At 40.9% G+C, this 22,776-nt stretch overlaps 1 protein-coding gene and 1 non-coding gene across 10 annotated transcripts in view; both read right to left on the reverse strand.

Annotated features, from left to right (window-relative positions):
• Positions 1 to 22,776, reverse strand: part of FAM227A (family with sequence similarity 227 member A) — a 151,060-nt gene that overhangs the window by 71,959 nt on the left and 56,325 nt on the right. For all 9 annotated transcript variants that reach the window (XR_013179305.1, XR_013179304.1, XM_077168840.1 and 6 more), the window contains exon 7: positions 2,574 to 2,675. Coding sequence is in view for 7 of the 9 variants with exons in the window: in XM_077168840.1 (XP_077024955.1) it covers positions 2,574 to 2,675 (102 nt within the window). In the remaining 2 variants the exon portion in view is untranslated. The remainder of the gene's footprint in view (positions 1 to 2,573; positions 2,676 to 22,776) is intronic.
• LOC143643074 (U2 spliceosomal RNA) lies at positions 14,565 to 14,755 on the reverse strand. Its single transcript, XR_013156115.1, has one exon. It is a non-coding gene; the product is annotated as a U2 spliceosomal RNA (small nuclear RNA).

Genomic DNA, 22,776 nt, shown 5'->3' on the forward strand with positions numbered 1-22,776 from the left:
GGCAGAGTGCTATTAAAGAAAGAAGCTTGACTGGGCCAGGAGGTCCTAGGTTCTATTCTCAGCCTTGTCTGCCCTTGGCAACCACATTGCCATTGTCTGTGCCCTTCACAGACCAGTCCCCACAGTCCTCAAGGAAGAAGTGGATACTCAGACCCAAACCTGAAATGCCGTGCTCCTCCACCCCAGTCAGCAGGCCTATTTGCTCTCCCTCCACACTACACCCCAACCCAACTGCTAGGGTGAGCAAGAGGCAGACCTGCACGTGTTTGAGAGCATGGACTTTGGAGCCAGAAGGCCTTGTTCAATCCTCAGCTGTATGACCTTGAGCAAGTTACTTAACCTCTGTGTGTTTTTCCATTGGCAAAGCGAGAATAAAAACAGCATCTACATCACTAGGTGGCTGGGAGATTTAACATATTCTTATGTGAGTGAGTACTTAGAACAGTATTTAGAGTATTGTGTATGCTCTGTGAGGTTTAGTTGCTACTTCTGCTGCTGCCACCCAACTCTAAGCCACCAGCTTCTCTCTCCTGGACCTCGGCAATAACTTCCTAACTGGTCCTCTCTGCCTTTACTTGTGCTCTACTGCAGTCCAGAGTAACCAGAGTAATCTTAAAATGCAAATCAGATTATATCACTTATTGGAAAAACCCTGCAATGGTTCCTCATTATACTTACAACAGAACCCAAGCGCCTCACCCTGGCTCCAGACTGGGCCTGCTTTGGCTCTGCTCCCTGCCTCCTCAGCCTTGCCTTCTACTTTCCCCTGCACCCACCCTGTGCCAGCCATTCACGAGTTGAGTTCTTTCTGCCCCTTGAAAATGCTAAGCTCCTCCCCATCCCCTGCCCCCACCCCAAAGCCTTTGTCCGTGCTATTTCCTGGAACTAGAACACTCTCCCCAAAGATTTTATAGGGCGGGTGGGATCCTTCTCCTGCTGGGGTTTCAGTTCAGAGCCACCTCCCCTGGGAGGTTGCTGGCCCCTCCAGTCACACTTTGCCATCTCAGTCCCATGGCTCATCACTATTCGAAATCATCCTATTGACTCTGACTTGTTTGCTCAATGACAGCAAAGAATCTGGTTTATTTGCTTCTGCCCTTCTGCCTTCCTGGCCTATAGTGGGCATTTATTAAAAATCAATGCTAAAGAAGCAGTGGGAAAAAAAACAAACAAAAAAAGGAGGGGGATAGGAGGAAGTAAACTAATATCTCTTATTGTCCTTGGGTAAGCAGAATCTCTAATAATGGATCTCTAAAATCTCATCCAAAATTGAGATGTGTAGCTATTGATTGCAAAAGAGTAATATCACAATCCAATTCTTGTTATATACAACAAGAAAAAAAAAGCATCTCAAATTTAGAGGATCTAAATATAAAGGTTAGTGGTTCCAAGGCAATGAAGAAAATTCTCCAGTCTGGAGATGAAAGACTGGTTACAGTGAACCAGCTAATAGGGAAGATCCTGGAATAAGGAAAATACTGCAAAGTTCTACAAACGGCCTAGCCTGGCCCCACCTAGGAAGCCACCACACTGATGGAAACTCCATTCCTTCTTACAGGAACTGCAGATGAGCATGCTGGGGCATTTTTTACAAGACAACCTGAGCTACACAACAGGGATAGGTTCCTAAGCAAACAAAAGAACATAAAAATGGTCCCTTGGCCTCAAAAAGTTCATTGGTTGAAAGAGGCAAATAAGCTAACCATTACACATTACAATGGAGTGTGTGAAGCATCTGAGTTTATCTAGGCAGGGGCTGCTACTGAGAGCACGTGAGACATGTCAGTGGAGATGATGGGGGAGTGCTCCCCGTGCACTGGGAGAGGAGGTGAGTGGCTAACTTCTGGCTTGAGTTCTAAAGATAACCAGGAATAGAGAGGAGATCAAATGGTGTTCCTGGCAAAGGGGACAGTGTGTGGTGTGCTGGAGCATAGGAAGAAATGTTCCACACTGAGTAATGGTTGAAACATGAAGGTATGGGCGAGCCTTGGGTGGGGAGAGGATGGAGTGACAGATGAGGCTGCAGGGGTGGTCCGTGGGATCAGAGGGGTTTATAGCCTGTTATGGATTGAATTGTGTCCCTCTTCCACCACAAGCTATATTCAAGTCATAACCGTTGGTTCCGTGCATGTGACCCTGTTTGGAAAGAGGCTCTCTGAAGATATTATTAGCTAAGAGGAGGCTACACTGGATCAGGGTGAGCTTTATTCCAAAATGAGTACTGTCCTTATAAGAAGGGGAGATTTGGAAAGACAGGGAGAGAAAACGACCATGTGACACAGGTAGGGAATAAGTTGTGCCACAAGTCAAAGGAGGTCAGGGATCGCTGGCAAGGCACAGCCAGAACCAAACAGACTTCAGAGGAAGCCTGTCCCTGCTGACACCTTGATTTCAGACTTCTGGCCTAGAAAATTGTGAGACAGTAACTTCCTGTTGTTTTAAGCCACTCCTTTTGTAACACTTTATTACTGTAGCCCTAGGATACTAAGACATAGCCCGTGTTAAAGAGACTACAATTTGCTCTGTAAAAAACAACTTAAGCAAGAGAGAGAAACAATCAGATTTCCATTTACCTGGTATCTTTCATGAAAGATCCACCAGAAGCTATCCAGCCATATGGCTCGTGGAGAAGGAGATGAGAGAAACTTCTCTAATTCTCTGTCTAAACAGAATGACTTGAAAAGAAACAAAATGTACATTATTATTGTTGTTGCTCTGGTTCATTTTTTAAAATTCACCTGAGGCCATAGTTAGACCCCAATCATCTTCATACAAAACCCGGCATTTGCTCCTTCAGTGTCTGACGGATTAGTTATGCCCATCTTCTTTCTCACAGTCATCTTTGGACTCAACATATCTAAGACTCAAAAAAACCTCCAAACCTAACCTTTTAGTAAATGCCTGCTATATGCCTGGTCCTAAACCAGTTTTACTTACATGTTCTCATTTAACCCCCACAATAATCGTATGAGGCACGCATCATTATCTCCATCTAACAGATGAGGAAACTGAGGACTCAAGAGGTGAAGAAACCTGACCAAAGTAATACTGCCAGCAAGTGGCAGAGCCAGGACTGGAACCCATACCTCTATATAGAGGCTCCATGCCAGCTACCACCTATGTTCAATCAACAGCCAATTAATTCATTTCAATAAACACAGAAATTATACAAACACAAATCAATAGATATAAGATTCTGCTGAGTTAGGAGTAAGTATAAGGAATTCTGAAATTAAAATAGAATTATGAGTGAACTCAGAGGGGACAGAAAATTTAGCTTTCATTTTTGTACCACTAAGTCTTTAACCTGGCTCAGTTAAAGCTACCATGGTAATAATATGTAACATTCAATGTATTGCTCAGCTCTCAAAATTCAATAACATATCACCCAATAACATTCACTGAGTGAATGCCATGTGTTCTAGTTTGCTAGCTGCTGGTATGCAATATACCAGAAGCGGAATGGCTTTTAACAAGGGGAATTTAATGAGTTGCTAGTTTACAGTTCTAAGGCTGAGAAAATGTCCCAGTTAAAATAAGACTATAGAAATGTCCAATCTAAGGCATCCAGGGAAAGATTCCTTGGTTCAAGAAGGCCGATGAAGTTCAGGGTTTCTCTCTCATCCAAGAAGGCACATGGTGAACACAGTCATGGTTTCTCCCTCAGCTGGAAGGGCACATGGTGAGCACAGCATCATTTGCTAGCTTTCTCTCCTGCTTCCTGTTTCATGAAGCAACCTGGGCGGCATTTCCCTTCTTCATGTCCAAAGTGCTGGCTGATGGACTCTGCTTCGTGGTGCTGCAGCATTCTCTGCTCTCTCCAAATCTCCCATTCTCCAAAATGTTTCCTCTTTTATAGGACTTCAGAAACTAATCAAGACCCACCCAAATGGGTGGAGACATGTCGTCACCTAATCCAGTTTAACAATCACTCTTGATTAAATCACATCTCCAGGGAGATTATCTGATTACAGTTTCAAACATACATTATTGAATAGGGATTAGAAGAAACAGCTGCCTTTACAAAACAGGATTAGGATTAAAACATGGCTTTTATAGGGTACATACATCCCTTCAAACTGGCACAAGCTATAACCTTTATCTGCTTAATATACTCTGGGATGAATGCAGTCATTACATTAAGCTATACAGGATTAAAGGCCCTCATTCTTATTTGGGCTCCCTGTGTTTGAATTGTTTAAATGATTAATCTAGGCAGGTTGAATTAGATCATGTGCTACAGAAAATTTAGGTTATGAACAAAATAAACCTTTCTTCCTTTGGTCTCTAAGAGTATATGAGGTTCTAAAATATAGACAATATCTTCCTTACCCCTGTATTCTGAATTACCTTCATCCCAACCTTACGGGCTTCATTCTTCTCTCTAAATACCTGGTTATACATATATAAAACATTCTCTCAAAATCCAGAAATAATAATTACCACTCCGGACTAAATGTGACTGCTATAAGAGCTTACAATCTAGGCCCCTGTTTTCTTATAAGTATTTTCTGAATGAGACCATACACTATTCGCTCTTTTGTTTCTGGCTTATTTTGCTTCACCAAATGTCCCACAGGTTCATTCACAATGTTTCATGCCGCACAACTTCATTTCTTTTTATATTCGATCATATAGATACATCATTGTTTGCCAATCTACTTCTTAGTCAGTACATTCTTCAGCCACCTCCATTCGCTCCCTCATTTTTTATGCAAGTTTTGCCAAATATAGAATTCTTGGTTGGCAATATTTTTGCTCTCAGATCTGATGGTTTGTTTGTTAACTCTTAATTCAATTCAATTGGTCAATATTTCTATCTTTCTGTCAGTATGATGATGTTTTGACCTCTGTAACTTTGGAATATGCTTTAAAGTCAGGAAGTGTGAGTCCTTCAACCTTGTTCTTTTTCAAGATATTTTTGGCTGCTCGAGGCCCTTACCCTTCCAAATAATTTGATAATTGGCTTTCCATTTCCTCAAAGTAGGCTATTGGAATTTTTATTAGGATTATGTTGACTCTATAAATCAATTGGTTAAAATAACATATTAATGGTATTTAATTTTCCAATCCAAAAATATCCTTCCAATTATTTAGGATTTCTTTGATATCTTTTAGAAATGTTTTGTAGTTTTCTGTGTACAAATCTCGTACATCTTTGGTTAAATTAATTCCTAGATATTTGATTCTTTTAGTTGCTGTGGTAGTTAGATTCAGGTATCAACTTGGCCAGGTGAAGGTGCCTAGTTCTGTTGCGGTGGACAGGAGCCAACGGTATGTGAACCTCATCTGTTGCTAAGTACATTTGTAGTCCACTAGGAGATGTGCCTGCTGCAATGAACGAAGTTTGATTTAATTGGCTGGTGCTTAAATGAGAGAGCTCAACGTAGCACAGCCCAAGCAGCTCAGCCCAGGCCTTTAGAGATGAAGAAAGGAATCATCCTAGGGAAAGTTGTTGGAACCCAGATGCCTGGAGAGAAGGCCAGCAGAGATCGCCCTGTGCCTTCCCACGTAAGAAAGAACCTCCATTGAAAGTTAGCTGCTTTTCCTCGGAAGAACGATACATCAACTAAATAAATCCCCTTTTATTAAAAGCCAATCCATCTCTGGTGTGTTGCATCCCAGCAGCTAGCAAATTAGAACAGATTTGGTAATGGGAGAGTGGGGTGCTGCTGCTGTTTGCAAATACCAAACATGTTGGAATGGCTTTTTAAATGGATAAGGGAAGATTTTGGAGGAACTGTGAAGAGAATGATGGAGAAGTCCTAGAGTGCTTGAAGAGACTGTTGGTGTAAATGGAACCACTGCCAATCTGGACAAAGGGGGACACAAAAGGGAAAAATTGGAGTTTGCAGAGTGAGAACTGTGGAAGCTCGGGTCTGAAGCCAAGAAACCTTGGCCAGGAGAGTGGACCCACTCATAAACATGGAGAGGGTGAGTTTACCAGGAGAGTGGACCCACTCATATAAATGGAAGGGCGAGGATGAGTCTCCCACCTCGTTGCAGTGGAAGAGTCGTGCAGCCTCAGGCCTTGGAGAAGGTACAGCACACTCCTTGGGGGACTGGGGAGAGCCTGGCTGCCACCACATGGAGGGGTTGAGTGTGTGCCCCAGAAATGGCAAGAGAGCTCAGGTGTGGCCTCAAGCTTGGGGAGGGTGGAGCTGAGAAAAAGTGGTCTCCTCAATGTCCCCCGAGGTTGATTCGGAAAGAGGCAGGCCACTGCATAGGCCCTTGGAAAGGGTGGGACTGCCACTTTCTAAAGCCGAAGGACAAATGACTTTCAGACTTTGAAATCCAATGGTGTTTGCCCTGCAGGTTTTACATCTGTGTTCCTTCCAACTTCTCCCTATGGAAATGAAAACCTATCCTGTGAATATCCGCCTTTGCATACTGGCACCAGATAACTTGTTTTGAGATTCATAGGTCCACAGAAGATAATTTTTTGCACTTAAATATTGTTTGAGATGATGCGTGTAGTTGCCAAGTTGACAAGGGATGGACATGGGTAGCTAGAATTCAGGTGTCAACTTGGCCAGGTCAAGGTGCCTAATTCTATTGCTGTGGACCTGAGCCAATGGCATGTGAACCGTATGTGTTGCTGAGTACATCTGCAGTTGGCTAGGAGGTGTGCCTGCTGCAATGAATGATGTTTGATTTAACTGGCTGGTGCTTAAATGAGAGAGCTCAAAGTAGCACAGCCCAAGCAGCTCAGCATACCTCATCTCAGCACTTGCAGCTCAGCTCAGGCCTTTGGAAATGCAGAAAGGATTCACCCCGGGGTAAGTTATTGGAACCCAGAGGTCTGGAGAGAAGGCCAGCAGAGATCGCCCTTTGCCTTCCCATATAAGAAAGAACCTCAGTTGAAAGTTAGCTGCCTTTCCTCTGAAGAAGTATATGTCAACTAAAAAAATCCCCTTTTATTGAAAGCCAGTCTGTCTCTGGTGTGTTGCATTCCAGCAGCTATCAAACTAGAACAGTTGCTATTGTAAATGAAAACTTTTTTTCTTGATTTCTTCCTCAGATGGCTCATTACTAGTGTATAGAAACACTATTGATTTTTGCATAATGTTTTTGTATCCTGCCACTATGCTGAATTTGTTTATTAGCTCTAGTGGCTTGGTTGTAGATTTTTTGGAACTTTTTATATATGGGATCATGTCATCTGCAAATAGGGAAAGTTTTACTTCTTCCTTCCCAGCAAATATCTTTTATTTCTTTTTTTGAATAACAGTGTTGACAGTGGGCATCCTTGTATTGCTTCTGATCTCAAAGGGAAAGCTTTCAGTCCATTGAAATATGATGTTAGCTGTGGGTTTTTCACGTTGAGTATGTTAACTGTGGGTTTTTCATATACGCCCTTTATCATGTTGAGGAAATTTCCTTCTATTCCTATCTTTTGAAGTGTCTTTTTTTTAATCAAGAAAGGATGTTGGATTTTGCCAAATGCCCTTTCAGCATTTATCGAGATGATCCTGTGTTTTTTCCCCTTTGATTTGTTAATGTGGTGTATTATATTAATTGATTTTCTTGTGTTGAACCACCCTTGTATACCTGGGATAAAACTCACTTGATCATGATGTATAATTCTTTTCATGTGCTGTTGGATTTTATTTACAAGTATTTTATTGTGGGTTTTTACATCTATATTCATTAGAAAAATTGGTCTGTAGTTTTCTTTTCTTGTAGTATATTTATTTGGTTTCAGTATTAGGGTGACGTTGGCATCACAGAACGAATTTAGGATGAAGTTGGCTTCATAGAATGAATTAGAAAATCTCCTCTTAGGTTTTTCAGAAGAGTTTGAGGAGGATTGGTATTAATTCCTCTTAGAGTGACTGGTTGAATTCACCTTGAAGCCATCTGTTCCTGGGCTTTTCTTTTGGGGGAGGTTTTTGATGACTAATTCAATTTCTTTACTTGTAATTGGCCTGTTGAGATCTTCTAATTCTTCTCAAGTCAATGCAGGTTGTTTATGTGTTTCTAGGAAATTTTCCATTTCATCTAAGTTGTCTCATTTGTTGGCATACATTTGTTCATAGTATCCTCTTATGATCTTTTTTATTTTTGTGAGGTCAGTAGCAATGTTCCCCCCTCTCATTTCTGGTTTTATTTGCATCTTCTCTCTTTTTCCCTTCATCAGTCTAGCTAATGGTTTTTCAATTTTATTGATAGCTTCAAAATACTGCCTTTGGTTTTGTTGATTCTATTGTTTTTTATTCTCAATTTCATTTATTTCTGCTTTATGTTATTTTTGTCCCCATCTGCTTGCTTTGGGATTAGTTTGCTGGTTTTTCTAGTTCCTCCAGGTGTACACTTGTCTTTGATTTTACCTCTTTCTTCCTTTTCAATGGAGGCATTTAGGCAACAAATTTCCCTCTCAGCACTGCCTTTACTGCATCCCATAAGTTGTGTGCTTATTTTCATTTGTCTTGAGATATTCACTGATTTCCTTTGCAATTCTTCTTTGACCCATTGATTGTTTAAGAGTGTGTTATTTAACTTCCATATATTTCTGGATTTTCCAGTTCTATGCCCGTTGTTGATTTCTTTTTCATTTCATTATGGTCACAGAAAATGCTTTGCATAATTCCAATATTTTTAAATTTATTGAGACTTGTTTTGTGACCCAACATGTGGTCTATATCTCTTGTAAAAAACATATAATTGGATCATGCTTTTTTTTTTCTTTTATCTATCCTGCCACTGTGTCTTTGACTGAGGAGTTTAGTATTATTACTGAAACAGATAAGTACTTACTTCAGCTATTTATCCTTCGGTTTTTACATGCCAAAAAAAAAAAAAATTGTGGTGGTGGGGTGTCTCTCTTTCTCTTTCTTGCAACCTCCTTTTCTGTATAGTTTATCTTTCATGATGTTTCTGACTGATTCCTTTCTCATTTCTGTTTCTGTATATTTTTAAAAATATGTTCTTTGTGGTTACTCTGGGGTTTATATTTTAAAACCTACATCTATAACCTACTAATTTTAAAAGATTCTGTGATGGTTTGAAGCTGTATGTATTTCAGAAAAGATCATGTTCTTTTAATCCATTCCTGTGGATGCAGACCTATTGTAGGTGGGACCTTTTGACTAGGTTATTTCAGTTGAGCTGACCCACCTTAATCCTCTTACTGGAGTCCTTCATAAGAGGAGAAAACACTGAAAAATCCCCCTGAGAAACTGAGAGTGGGAGCCACAGAATCCAGAATCTGAAAACAACAAAATCGGGGAGAGAAGAACTGGCAGACGTCACCATGTGTCTTGCTATCTGACTGAGCAGCCCACAGTCACCAGTAGCAGATCTTCAGGGAGACAGCATCACTGGTTGATGGCATGGGTGGGACATTTTCATGGCCAAAGAGCCATAAACTTATAAGTTAATAAATCCCCACTGTGAAAGCCAAACCATTTCTGATATATTGCGTTTCATCAGCTGGAGCAAACTGAAACAGATATCAACATAGTTTCCAAAGCTAAGTATCTTTCATAAGGACACATTCTCTGATCAGATCAAATTGTGGGCCAGGAACCTGTCCAATATGCGGTAAGAGCAGTAGCAGTTCCAAGTGTTGACCCAAATTGGAACTATCAGAGGGGTCAGGTAGACTTGAAGGCCAGGGACATGAGAGTTGTCTAAAGAGGGAATAAAAAAGTGTACCATCAAAACCATAAATTATTTTACAAAGTATAACTCACATAGATAAAGCGAACCCCCACTCTAATTAAGGGTAGACTAATGGAGGCTATGAAAAATATATTCAAGTAGACTCTGACTCCCCAGAGGGGCAAATAATATTTAAAACTGATTTTATTGTCAGTTAGCTCCCGATGTAAGAAGGGAACTGGGCCACAAACCCTTATGAATGTCTTATGATCACGGTCTTTTCTGTCTTTAATAACCAAGACAAGGTTGCAAAGGAAGAAAAGGTAAGGAGGGACAGGAATAAAGTTTAGTTCATAAAACAGTTGCCTCAGGGCCACTTGGGGCAGGAGCCAGCAGTATCTGGCTATAAATGCAGAAAGATAGAGCACTGAAAGTACAAGTGTCCTCAGGGATGCTGAGAGTCCCTGGGGCCATGCCCCAAGTGTGGGAAAGCTGGACATTGGACCCAGGAGTGCATCGAACCCTGAAGGGGAGTTGAGGCCCTCCAGAGAACCTTGATAACCATTCCTGCGCAAGACTGAAGAGGGCCAGAGCCATCAGTGGCTCCCTGAACATTGCCAAAGAACATCAATCTCAATGATCCCTGGGTAATCATGGATGTGGTAGGGAAGAATTGATTTTTAAATTGATACTGGAGACACTCTGTTTTGACTTGTCACTTAGGACCACTGTCCCTGCAAAGCTGTCCTGTAGTAGGGGTAGATGGGAAACCTAAGGCCAGAACCTTCACTCAACCTCTCCTCTGTCAAAGTGGTCCCATATTTTGAACCATGAGTTTCTAGTGGTACCAGAGTGCCCTACCCCACTTCTAGAAAGGGACCTGCTGCAGGTATTGGGCATGCGAATCCAACTAATAGGCTGCTTGTGTCTTCAAGTCCTCAGGACCTTGTGGAAAAATCCATAATCATGCATCTGGCCTTGGCCAGAGCCAGAAACCCAGAAAAGATTATCCCTCCTGAGTTAATTAATTAAGTCAATCCAGTGGTATGGGAAACAGAAATAATGGAAGGGCCACTCATGTCTTACTGATTATAATCAGTTATAGACAGGATCAGCCCTTTCCCAAGAAGAAGCAGTACCCCCTTAAAACTGAAGATGTAATGGATATCCAGCCCCTTATCCAAAAGTTCCTAAAAACTAGCCTCCTAATTCCTTGTCAGTCTCCGTACTCCTGTACTGTTTGTAAAGAAGCCAAATGGGACATACCAGTTAATACAGGACCTAAGGGCTATGAAAAGCTTCATCACTCCCCTTTATCCTATAATTCCCAACCCTTTTACCATTCTTAACAAAATCACTAGCTCTACCCTATGGTACTCATCTGAGATTTAAAAGATGCCTTCTTCTGTGTACTCTTAATACTAAAAAAAACTCTCAACTTTTGTTTGCCTTTGAATGGCAAGGGCCAGAGGATGCTACCCCAACCCAGCTTACTTGGACAGTTTTATCTCAAAGATTTAGGGATAGCCCCCATCTTTAAAAAAATGCTTTAGCATAGGATTTAGCCCACTTATATTAAAAATCTGGCACATTTCTTCAGTATGTAGATGATTTGTTAATATGCAGTCTCACTTGAAGAGCATCCCCCTCATGGACACCATTACCACACTTAATTTTTTGGCTGAATGAGGATATTGGGTGTGCTGGTTTGAAACTGTTGTGTGCCCCAGAAAAGTCATGTTCTTTAATCCTGATTCAATATTGTTGGGTGGGATCTTTTGATTAAGTTGTTTCCATGGAGGCGTGACCTATCCAACTGTGGGTGGGACCTTTGCTTTAGGTGGTTTCCATGGAGATATGTCTCCACCCATTCAAAGTGGATCACTTATTGGAGTCCTTTAAGAGGGAACTATTTTGGAAAAAGTTCAAAGTTGACAGAGACAGAGACATTTGGAGATGCAGAAAGAAAATGCCCCGAGGGAAGCCATTTGAAATGAAAAGCCAGGAAAGAAAGCTAGCAGATATCATGCCTTCCTAGCTGACAGAGAAATCCTGAATGTCATCGGCCCTTTCTTGGGTCAAGGTTCTTTCTCTAGATGCCTTGGTTTGAACATTTTTATGGTCCTAGATATATAAACATGTAACTTAATAAATTCCCTTTACAAAAGACAATCCATTTCTGGCATATTGCATTCTGGCAGCTTTAGCAAACTAAAACATTGGGTTTCAGCTTCCAAGGCCCAAATTGCCTTACAAAAAGCTCTTTATTTCAGGTTTGTGCTCACCCCAGGAGAGTGCTCTTTTATCATCCAAGAGAGTCCAAGCTATACTCTCGGTGTCTCTGCCTCAGACCAAGAAATAATTGAGAATCTTCTGAGGAATGGCAAGCTATTACAAAATCTGGATACCCCAGTTTGGGGAAATAATATGGCCTCCGTATGAAGCCTCTGGGAGGGCTAGATAATGCCCCCTTGGAATGAGGAGCACTGAAAGGTGCTGCCTTTACTGCTCTTAAAAGGGCCTTCATCTGCCTGCCTATCTTGCGCCTGCCAAATTTCCAAAAGCACTTTTACTTGATGTTACTGAGGAAAATGGAAAAATACTAGGAGTTTTAATAGAGAAATAATGGAACATCTCTTGACCAGTGGCATGTTTTTCAAAACTGTTGGATGCCACAGCCCAGGGGTGGATACCTTGCCTCCAAGTAGTGGGGAACACTGCCCTACTTATACAACAAGCCACCAAACTGATGCAGAGACAGGCCCTAGTAATATACATACCCCACCAAGTTAGAGACACTCTAGAAACAAGAGGACATCAATGGCTCTCAAACAGCACACTCCTAAAATATCAAGACACCCCAGAAGTCAAAGTCCCCTCTGTAGTATCCTAAACCCGGCCACCCTATTGCCTGTAAGCCCAAGGCAAGAGGATGCACCTCTTGGGCGCTCATCTATAGAAACCTCAGCTCAGAATTACTCTAGTGGACCAGACATACAAGATCAACCGCTATCCAACCCAGAGTTAGAATGGTTTACAAATGGGAGCAGTTTTGTAAGAGGAAGGCAGGATATGCTATAGTATTCTTGAATGAAGTTATTAAGGCAAAGCCCTTACCCTCTGGGACCTGGGTACAGAAAGCTAAGCTTGTAGCTTTTACTCAGGGACTAACACTAGCAACCAAAAAAAGAGTCAACCTCAATACTAACTCTAAATATGCCTTTCTAGTGTTGTATACCCACTCTGCCATCTGGAAGGAAAGGGGTCTGCTCACTAAAGATAAGTCTCTTATCAAGCATAAACAAGAAATTCCCAACTTTCTAGAAGCTGTATTGCTTCCTTGGGAGGTTGCAATAATCCACTATCAAGGGCACCAAAAGTCTGACTTCCTTGTTGCCAAAGGAAATGCCAAGGCAGATAGGGTTGCCAAAGCAGCTTACACAAAATACAGCTCCTATAATGACATTAATCCCTAATATTTCTCTCCCACTGATGCACCCTGCTTACACACAGGAGGAAAAAGAACTAGCAAAGAAGTCTGGGTATGAACGAGAGGCAGATGGATGGCTTACTAAGGAAGGGAAAATTTTCCTGCTTAGTGACATTCAATGGACTGTCCTTCAGGGCCTTCATCAATTTATCCATCTAGGCAGGGATGCCTTTATCTCCCTGGCACAAGGCATGTTTGGAGGACAAATTTTAATTAAAACCATTAAAAGGGTCACTAAAAGCTGTGTACTCTGTGCCATAAATAATCCAAATTCTGGAAACCTTACCCAGCCTCTAGCTTTAACACCCCCAGTTCAAAGAAGAGGGGCATACCTTGGGGAAGACTGACAGGTTTATATGCCATCTTGCCAAGTGTTCAAATACCTTCTAGTTTTGTAGATACCTTTACCAGCTAAATAGACACTTTCCTCACCCAGAAAAAAAAAAAAAACTAACAACAACAAAATACATAGCAAATAAAGTTTCTAAACTCCTCAAATAAATCATTCCTAAATTCAGCCTGCCTATATCTATTCAAAGTGACAATGGACTGACCTTTGTTACTAAAATAACCCAAGGAATAGCCACCGCTCTTGGTATAAAATGCTACCTTCTTTGCACATGGAGACCCCAATCATCCAGGGAAGTTGAAAGATCTAAGCGGAATTTAAAGCAAATCCTTGATAAAATATGTGAGGAAACCCATAGGTCCTGGGTTCCAAATCTTTCTATGGCCTTCCTCAGGATATATTTAGCACCCAGAAAACCTCTCTAATTCAGCTGTTTTGAAATGATCTATGGAAGGCCATTTTTTTTTTATTATTAATTAAAAAAATTTTTTTTTAAATACCAAAAAACATCAAACAAATGCAAACATTCTTAACTTTGGATCATTCTGTTCTACATATATAATCAGTAATTCACAATATCATCACATAGTTGCATACTCATCATCATGATCATATCTTGGAAAAAGAAATAAACAGAAAACAGAAAAAAATTCATACATACCATACCACCCCAATCAATCACCAGCATTCCAATCTAAATTTATTTCAACATTTGTTCTATGGGAGGCCATTTTTTTTTTTTTTTTGCGTAAGACCTAGGATAGAACAGAGAGAGTGAGCTAGAAGCAGCTGATGCAGTTGATGGCGAGAAGGAGAAGGTCTCTCGTAGGTTGGAAAGTATCGAACGAAAGGGCCTGCGTGCAGCACAAGTAAAGCGCTCACACAAGACTTACTACCTAGCATTTATTTACCACTTGCGCAAAACCTGAGTTGGCCATTGCCACGAATAAAGGACATGATAGCAGGAAGGAAAGAAAAAAAGAGGCGAAGAAGAAACGACAGCACAAGCAGCTCAGGGGGAAAGACACGAAGAGAACTCTGGACAACCCGGTCTGGTAAAGAACAGGAGCAAGGCAGGAGAGCAAGGAAAAGTCAAGTCTGCTAGTTCACACCGCAATTGAGGAGGGGTGCACCGTTCCTGGAAGTACTGCAATACCAGGTTGAGGCGTGGAGTGGACGGAGCAAACTCCTATTCCATCTCCCTGCTCCAAAAATCCATTTAATATATTGTCCTCGGATAAAGGACATATCAGATATTAAACTGATAAGAACAGATATTACACTTGATCTTAGCCAAAAGGCAGAGAAGTGATGGGGAGGCCATTCTTTTTTTTTTTTTTTCACTTTTTTTTATTAATTAAAGAAAAAAAAGAAATTAACACAACATTTAGAAATCATTCCATTCTAAATGTGCAATCAGTAATTCTTAACATCATCACATAGATGCATGATCATCATTTCTTAGTACATTTGCATCGATTTAGGAAAAGAACTAGCAAAACAACAGAGAAAAATATAGAATGTTAATATAGAGAAAAAAATAAAAATAATAATAATAGTAAAAAAAAGAGAAAACAAAAAGAAAAAAAAGACACAAACAAACAAACAAACAGACAAACAAAAAAAACCCTATAGCTCAGATGCAGCTTCATTCAGTGTTTTAACATGATTACTTTACAATTAGGTATTATTGTGCTGTCCATTTTTGAGTTTTTGTATCTAGTCCTGTTGCACAGTCTGTATCCCTTCAGCTTCAATTACCCATTATCTTAACCTGTTTCTAACTCCTGCTGGACTCTGTTACCAATGACATATTTCAAGTTTATTCTCGAATGTCCGTTCACATCAGTGGGACCATACAGTATTTGTCCTTTAGTTTTTGGCTGGACTCACTCAGCATAATATTCTCTAGGTCCATCCATGTTATTACATGCTTCATAAGTTTATCTTGTCTTAAAGCTGCATAATATTCCATCGTATGTATATACCACAGTTTGTTTAGCCACTCTTCTGTTGATGGACATTTTGGCTGTTTCCATCTCTTTGCAATTGTAAATAACGCTGCTATAAACATTGGTGTGCAAATGTCCATTTGTGTCTTTGCCCTTAAGTCCTTTGAGTAGATACCTAGCAATGGTATTGCTGGGTCGTATGGCAATTCTATATTCAGCTTTTTGAGGAACTGCCAAACTGCCTTCCACAGTGGTTGCACCATTTGACATTCCCACCAACAGTGGATAAGTGTGCCTCTTTCTTCGCATCCTCTCCAGCACTTGTCATTTTCTGTTTTGTTGATAATGGCCATTCTGGTGGGTGTGAGGTGATATCTCATTGTGGTTTTGATTTGCATTTCTCTAATGGCCAGGGACATTGAGCATCTCTTCATGTGCCTCTTGGCCATCCGTATTTCCTCTTCTGAGAGGTGTCTGTTCAAGTCTTTTTCCCATTTTGTAATTGGGTTGGCTGTCTTTTTGTTGTTGAGTTGAACAATCTCTTTATAAATTCTGGATACTAGACCTTTATCTGATATGTCATTTCCAAATATTGTCTCCCATTGTGTAGGCTGTCTTTCTACTTTCTTGATGAAGTTCTTTGATGCACAAAAGTGTTTAATTTTGAGGAGCTCCCATTTATTTATTTCCTTCTTCAGTGCTCTTGCTTTAGGTTTAAGGTCCATAAAACCAGCTCCAATTGTAAGTTTCATAAGATATCTCCCTACATTTTCCTCTAACTGTTTTATGGTCTTAGACCTAATGTTTAGATCTTTGATCCATTTTGAGTTAACTTTTGTATAGGGTGTGAGATACGGGTGTTCTTTCATTCTTTTGCATATGGATATCCAGTTCTTTCATTCTTTTGCATATGGATATCCAGTTCTCTAGGCATCATTTATTGAAGAGACTGTTCTGTCCCAGGTGAGTTGGCTTGACTGCCTTATCAAAGATCAAATGTCCATAGATGAGAGGGTCTATATCTGAGCACTCTATTCGATTCCATTGGTCGATATATCTATCTTTATGCCAATACCATGCTGTTTTGACCACTGTGGCTTCATAATATGCCTTAAAGTCTGGCAGCATGAGACCTCCAGCTTCCTCAAGATACTTTTAGCAATTCAGGGCATCCTGCCCTTCCAGATAAATTTGCTTATTGTTTTTTCTATTTCTGAAAAATAAGTTGTTGGGATTTTGATTGGTATTGCATTGAATCTGTAAATCAATTTAGGTAGGATTGACATCTTAACTATATTTAGTCTTCCAATCCTTGAACACGGTATGCCCTTCCATCTATTTAGGTCTTCTGTGATTTCTTTTAACAGTTTTTTGTAGTTTTCCTTATATAGGTTTTTTGTCTCTTTAATTAAATTTATTCCTAGGTATTTTATTCTTTTAGTTGCAATTGTAAATGGGATTCGTTTCTTGATTTCCCCCTCAGCTTGTTCATTACTAGGGTATAGAAATGCTACAGATTTTTGAATGTTGATCTTGTAACCTGCTACTTTGCTGTACTCATTTATTAGCTCTAGTAGTTTTGTTGCGGATTTTTCCGGGTTTTCGACGTATACTATCATATCATCTGCAAACAGTGATAGTTTTACTTCTTCCTTTCCAATTTTGATGCCTTGTATTTCTTTTTCTTGTCTAATTGCTCTGGCTAGAACCTCCAACACAATGTTGAATAACAGTGGTGATAGTGGACATCCTTGTCTTGTTCCTGATCTTAGGGGGAAAGTTTTCAATTTTTCCCCATTGAGGATGATATTGGCTGTGGGTTTTTCATATATTCCCTCTATCATTTTAAGGAAGTTCCCTTGTATTCCTATCTTTTGAAGTGTTTTCAACAGGAAAGGATGTTGAATCTTGTCAAATGTCTTCTCTGCATCAATTGAGATGATCATGTGATTTTTCTGCTTTGATTTGTTGATGTGGTGTATTACATTAATTGATTTTCTTATGTTGAACCATCCTTGCATACCTGGGATGAATCCTACTTGGTCATGATGTATAATTCTTTTAATGTGTTGTTGGATTCGATTTGCTAGAATTTTGTTGAGGATTTTTGCATCTATATTCATTAGAGAGATTGGTCTATAGTTTTCTTTTTTTGTAATACCTTTGTCTGGTTTTGGTATGAGGGTGATGTTGGCTTCATAGAATGAATTAGGTAGCTTTCCCTCCACTTCAATTTTTTTGAAGAGTTTGAGGAGAGTTGGTACTAATTCTTTCTGGAATGTTTGATAGAATTCACATGTGAAGCTGTCTGGTCCTGGACTTTTTTCTTTTTAGGAAGCTTTTGAATGACTGATTCAATTTCTTTACTTGTGATTGGTTTGTTGAGGTCATCTATTTCTTCTTGAGTCAAAGCTGGTTGTTCATGTCTTTCCAGGAACCCGTCCATTTCATCTAAATTGTTGTATTTATTAGCGTAAAGTTGTTCATAGTATCCTGTTATTACCTCCTTTATTTCTGTGAGGTCAGTGGTTATGTCTCCTCTTCCATTTCTGATCTTATTTATTTGCATCCTCTCTCTTCTTCTTTTTGTCAATCTTGCTAAGGGCCCATCAATCTTATTGATTTTCTCATAGAACCAACTTCTGGTCTTATTGATTTTCTCTATTGTTTTCATGTTTTCAATTTCATTTATTTCTGCTCTAATCTTTGTTATTTTTTTCCTTTTGCTTGCTTTGGGGTTAGTTTGCTGTTCTTTCTCCAGTTCTTCCAAGTGGACAGTTAATTCCTGCATTTTTGCCTTTTCTTCTTTTCTGATATAGGCATTTAGGGCAATAAATTTCCATCTTAACACTGCCTTTGCTGCGTCCCATAGGTTTTGATATGTTGTGTTTTCGTTTTCATTCGCCTCGAGGTATTTACTAATTTCTCTTGCAATTTCTTCTTTGACCCACTCGTTGTTTAAGAGCGTGCTGTTGAGCCTCCACGTATTTGTGAATTTTCTGGCACTCGGCCTATTATTGATTTCCAACTTCATTCCTTTATGATCTGAGAAAGTGTTGCGTATGATTTCAATCTTTTTAAATTTGTTAAGACTTGCTTTGTGACCCAGCATATGGTCTCTCTTTGAGAATGATCCATGAGCACTTGAGAAAAAGGTGTATCCTGCTGTTGCGGGATGTAATGTCCTATGTCTGTTAAGTCTAGCTCATTTATAGTAATATTCAGATTCTCTATTTCTTTATTGATCCTCTGTCTAGATGTTCTGTCCATTGATGAGAGTGGGGAATTGAAGTCTCCAACTATTATGGTATATGTGTCTATTTCCCTTTTCAGTGTTTGCAGTGTATTCCTCACGTATTTTGGGGCATTCTGGTTCGGTGCATAAATATTTATGATTGTTATGTCTTCTTGTTTAATTGTTCCTTTTATTAGTAGATAGTGCCCTTCTTTGTCTCTTTTAACTGTTTTACATTTGAAGTCTAATTTGTTGGATATTAGTATAGCTACTCCTGCTCTTTTCTGGTTGTTATTTGCATGAAATATCTTTTCCCAACCTTTCACTTTCAACCTATGTTTATCTTTGGGTCTAAGATGTGTTTCCTGTAGACAGCATATAGAAGGATCCTGTTTTTTAATCCATTCTGCCAGTCTATGTCTTTTGATTGGGGAATTCAGTCCATTAACATTTAGTGTTATTACTGTTTGGATAATATTTTCCTCTACCATTTTGCCTTTTGTATTATATATATCATATCTGATTTTCCTTCTTTCTACACTCTTCTCCATACCTCTCTCTTCTGTCTTTTCGTATCTGACTCTAGTGTTCCCTTTAGTGTTTCTTGCAGAGCTGGTCTCTTGGTCACAGATTCTCTCAGTGACTTTTTGTCTGAGAATGTTTTAATTTCTCCCTCATTTTTGGAGGACAATTTTGCTGGATATAGAATTCTTGGTGGCAGTTTTTCTCTTTTAGTAATTTAAATATATCATACCACTGTCTTCTAGCTTCCATGGTTTCTGCTGAGAAATCTACACTTAGTCTTATTGGGTCTCCCTTGTATGTGATGGATTGTTTTTCTCTTGATGCTTTCAAGATCCTCTCTTTCTCTTTGACCTCTGACATTCTAACTAGTAAGTGTCTTGGAGAACGCCTATTTGGGTCTATTCTCTTTGGGGTGCGCTGCACTTCTTGGATCTGTAATTTTAGGTCTTTCATGAGAGTTGGGAAATTTTCCATGATAATTTCTTCCATTAGTTTTTCTCCTCCTTTTCCCTTCTCTTCTCCTTCTGGGACACCCACAACATGTATATTTGTGCACTTCATATTGTCATTCAGTTCCCTGATCCCCTGTTCAAATTCTTCTATTCTTTTCCCTATAGTTTCTGTTTCTTTTTGGAATTCAGATGTTCCATCCTCCAATTCACTAATTCTAGCTTCTGTCTCTTTAAATCTGCCATTGTAGGTATCCATTGTTTTTTCCAGCTTTTCTACTTTGTCCTTCACTCCCATAAGTTCTGTGATTTGTTTTTTCAGTTTTTCTATTTCTTCTTTTTGTTCAGCCCATGTTTTCTTCATGTCCTCCCCCAATTTATCGATTTGGTTTTTGAAGAGGTTTTCCATTTCTGTTCGTATATTCAGCATTAGTTGTCTCAGCTCCTGTATCTCATGTGAACTATTGGTTTGTTCCTTTGACTGCGCCATATCTTCAATTTTCTGAGCATGATCCGTTATCATCTGCTGGCGTCTGGGCATTTAATCAGATTTCCCTGGGTGTGAGACCCAGCAGGTTGAAAGATTTTTCTGTGAACTCTCTGTGCTCTGTTTTTCTTATCCTGTCCAGTAGGTGGCACTCGTGGCGCTCATCTCTCTGCGGGTCCCACCAGTAAAAGATGCTGTGGCTCCTTTAACTTCGGAAAACTCTCGCTGTGGGGGGGGGTCGCCAGCCTAAGCGGCTTGGGGGCGTGCCAATCCACATCTCCCAGCTGGCCCGGGGATCCGCGCGTGGGGAGGGTCGCCGGCCTCTGCGGCTTGGGGGATCGCCTGTCCAAATTTCCCAGCCGGTCCGGGGCACCAAGCATGGCGGGGGGGCGCCAGCCGCCGCGGCTTGGGGGAGTGCCTATCCACTGTTCCCAGCCGGATCGGGAAGCCACGTGTTTGGAAGGGACCCCTGTCGCCGTTCTCTGCGGCTTGGGGATCTCCGATCCAATTCTCCCAGCTGGTCTGGGGGGCCATGCGTGGTGGGGGGGGGGCGCAAGCCACCACGGCTTGAGGGGACCGCCTGTCCAATTCTCCCAGCCGGCCCGGGAAGGAAGGAAGGAGAGACTCCGGCCACCTGCCGTCCCGGCCCGGGGAAGCCCGCGCCCCTCGGCGATCTCACCGGAGCGGGTTCTCCCAGCCAGTCAGCCATTCCAGAATGGGGTACCCTGTCTTCTTGGTCTCTGTCGTGGCTCTGGGAGCTGTTCTGTATCGTTTCTACTTCCCTTGTAGCTGTTCTGGAGGAGGAACTAAGACCCGTGCATCTTACTAAGCCGCCATCTTCTCCGGAAGTCCCCCAGATATCACCTTTTTAGTTAAGACGTAATGGAGAGGTTGGAGGGAAGTACCTGAAAATGTAGAGCTGTGTCTAGTAGCCATGTTCCTTGAAGATGATTGCATAATGATACAGCTTTCACAGTGTGACCATGTGATTGTGAAAACCTTGCGTCTGATGCTCCTTTCATCTACCCTTATTACCCAGCCCCGGGCGCAGCCTACAAGCCGCCCAGGGAATCACGTGACCGGGGAGGCCATTCTTGACCCAAGATCTAGAATTAGATCCAGAAACCCATCATTTTATCAAATACTTTACCTAGTTAGAAACAACTCAGAAGCTTATTCAGGACCTAGGAGCTCAATTCTTCTTAGCCCCAGGCTCTAATCTACCTCTACCTAAAATAAAACCTGGAGGCTCTGTCCTAATCAAAACCTGGCATGAGAGCAGCCTGGACTTCCAGCTCTAACCTAAATAGAAGGGATCTTATTCTGTAACTCTTATCACCCCTACAGCAGTCAAGATCAGTGGAATCTCCAGCTGAGTGCAACTATACAGGGTGAAGCTTGTCTGTGAAAAATTTCTCAACCTTCCTGTATAGGAGAAGTCTTTCGAGTGCCAACCATTAGAAGGACTAAAGCTTTTATCTGAAAAACAAAGCTAGGGTGGGTAGTGGTGGCTCAGTGGCAGAGTTCTCGCCAGCTATGCCAGGTTCGATTCCAGGAGCCTGCCATGTAAAACAAACAAACAAACAAAAAACCCAAAGCTTAGCATACCACCTTGTATTATGAGCCATAAATCAGGCCTCCTTTTCATTCTCCTCAGCAGCCTACCCATAACTGTCGCTGAACACCCATTGAAGACCCTTGTTCAATATGCTACCCAACACCTACATCTATCCAATTATTGGATCTGTACACATCAATATCTGGCCACCCTAGGATGGCCTGCCAACAGCAAGTTCTGGAGAACTGTGAATCTCTTCATTTCCCCAACTCTGCAGCGTACAGAATTGTGGTAGTTAAGTTCAGGTGTCAACTTGGCCAAGTAGGTGCCTAGTTCTATTGCTGTGGACATGAGCCAATGGCACGTGAACCTCATCTGTTGTTGATTACATCTGCAGTAAGCTAGGAGGTGTGCCTGCTGCAATGAATGATGTTTGATTTGATTGGCTGGAAGCTTAAATGAGAGTGCTCAACGCAGCACATCCCAAGCAGCTCAGCCCAGGCCTTTAGAGATGCAGAAAGAAATCACCCTGGGGAAAGTTGTTGGAACCCAGAGGCCAGCAGAGATCACCCTGTGCCTTCCTGTGTTAAGTTAGTTACCTTTCCTCTGAAGAACTATATGTTTTTAACCAAATAAATCCCCTTTTATTAAAAGCCAATCCATCTCTGGTACCTTGCATTCTGGCAGCTTTCGTAGACTAAAACAAGAACCATGGTCTCATTATATGTGGGATCCCTTAGCTTAATTTCCAGGGGCATTTTCCTACCTTCTGAAGCAACTTAAAGCTCATCAACCTGTGACACCTCCCATTATAGGTGTTGTGTACTCCAAAGTGATAATAGCCCCTAATTCTACTTTCACTTTCTGTATCAAGTCCAATTCCACCAATGGACCATGCTTGGGGGAAATACCGCTTAATCTATGCAAGTCCATTATATACATCTACCCAAAGAGAAGTACATGGGACCTTGAAGTAATGAGCTAAGGCACTAAAACCCGGGCTCAAGGAAACCCCTTGCTAGGATGTCCCACTTTCAGTAACAATCCCAAATATTTTTTCACTGCCAAGTTAGATGAAGAGAAGATTTTTTTTTAACCGATCCCTTATTAATTGCCAGGACAGAACCC

Source organism: Tamandua tetradactyla, chromosome 7 (assembly GCF_023851605.1).
Source record: "Tamandua tetradactyla isolate mTamTet1 chromosome 7, mTamTet1.pri, whole genome shotgun sequence".
Lineage (NCBI taxonomy): Eukaryota > Metazoa > Chordata > Mammalia > Pilosa > Myrmecophagidae > Tamandua > Tamandua tetradactyla.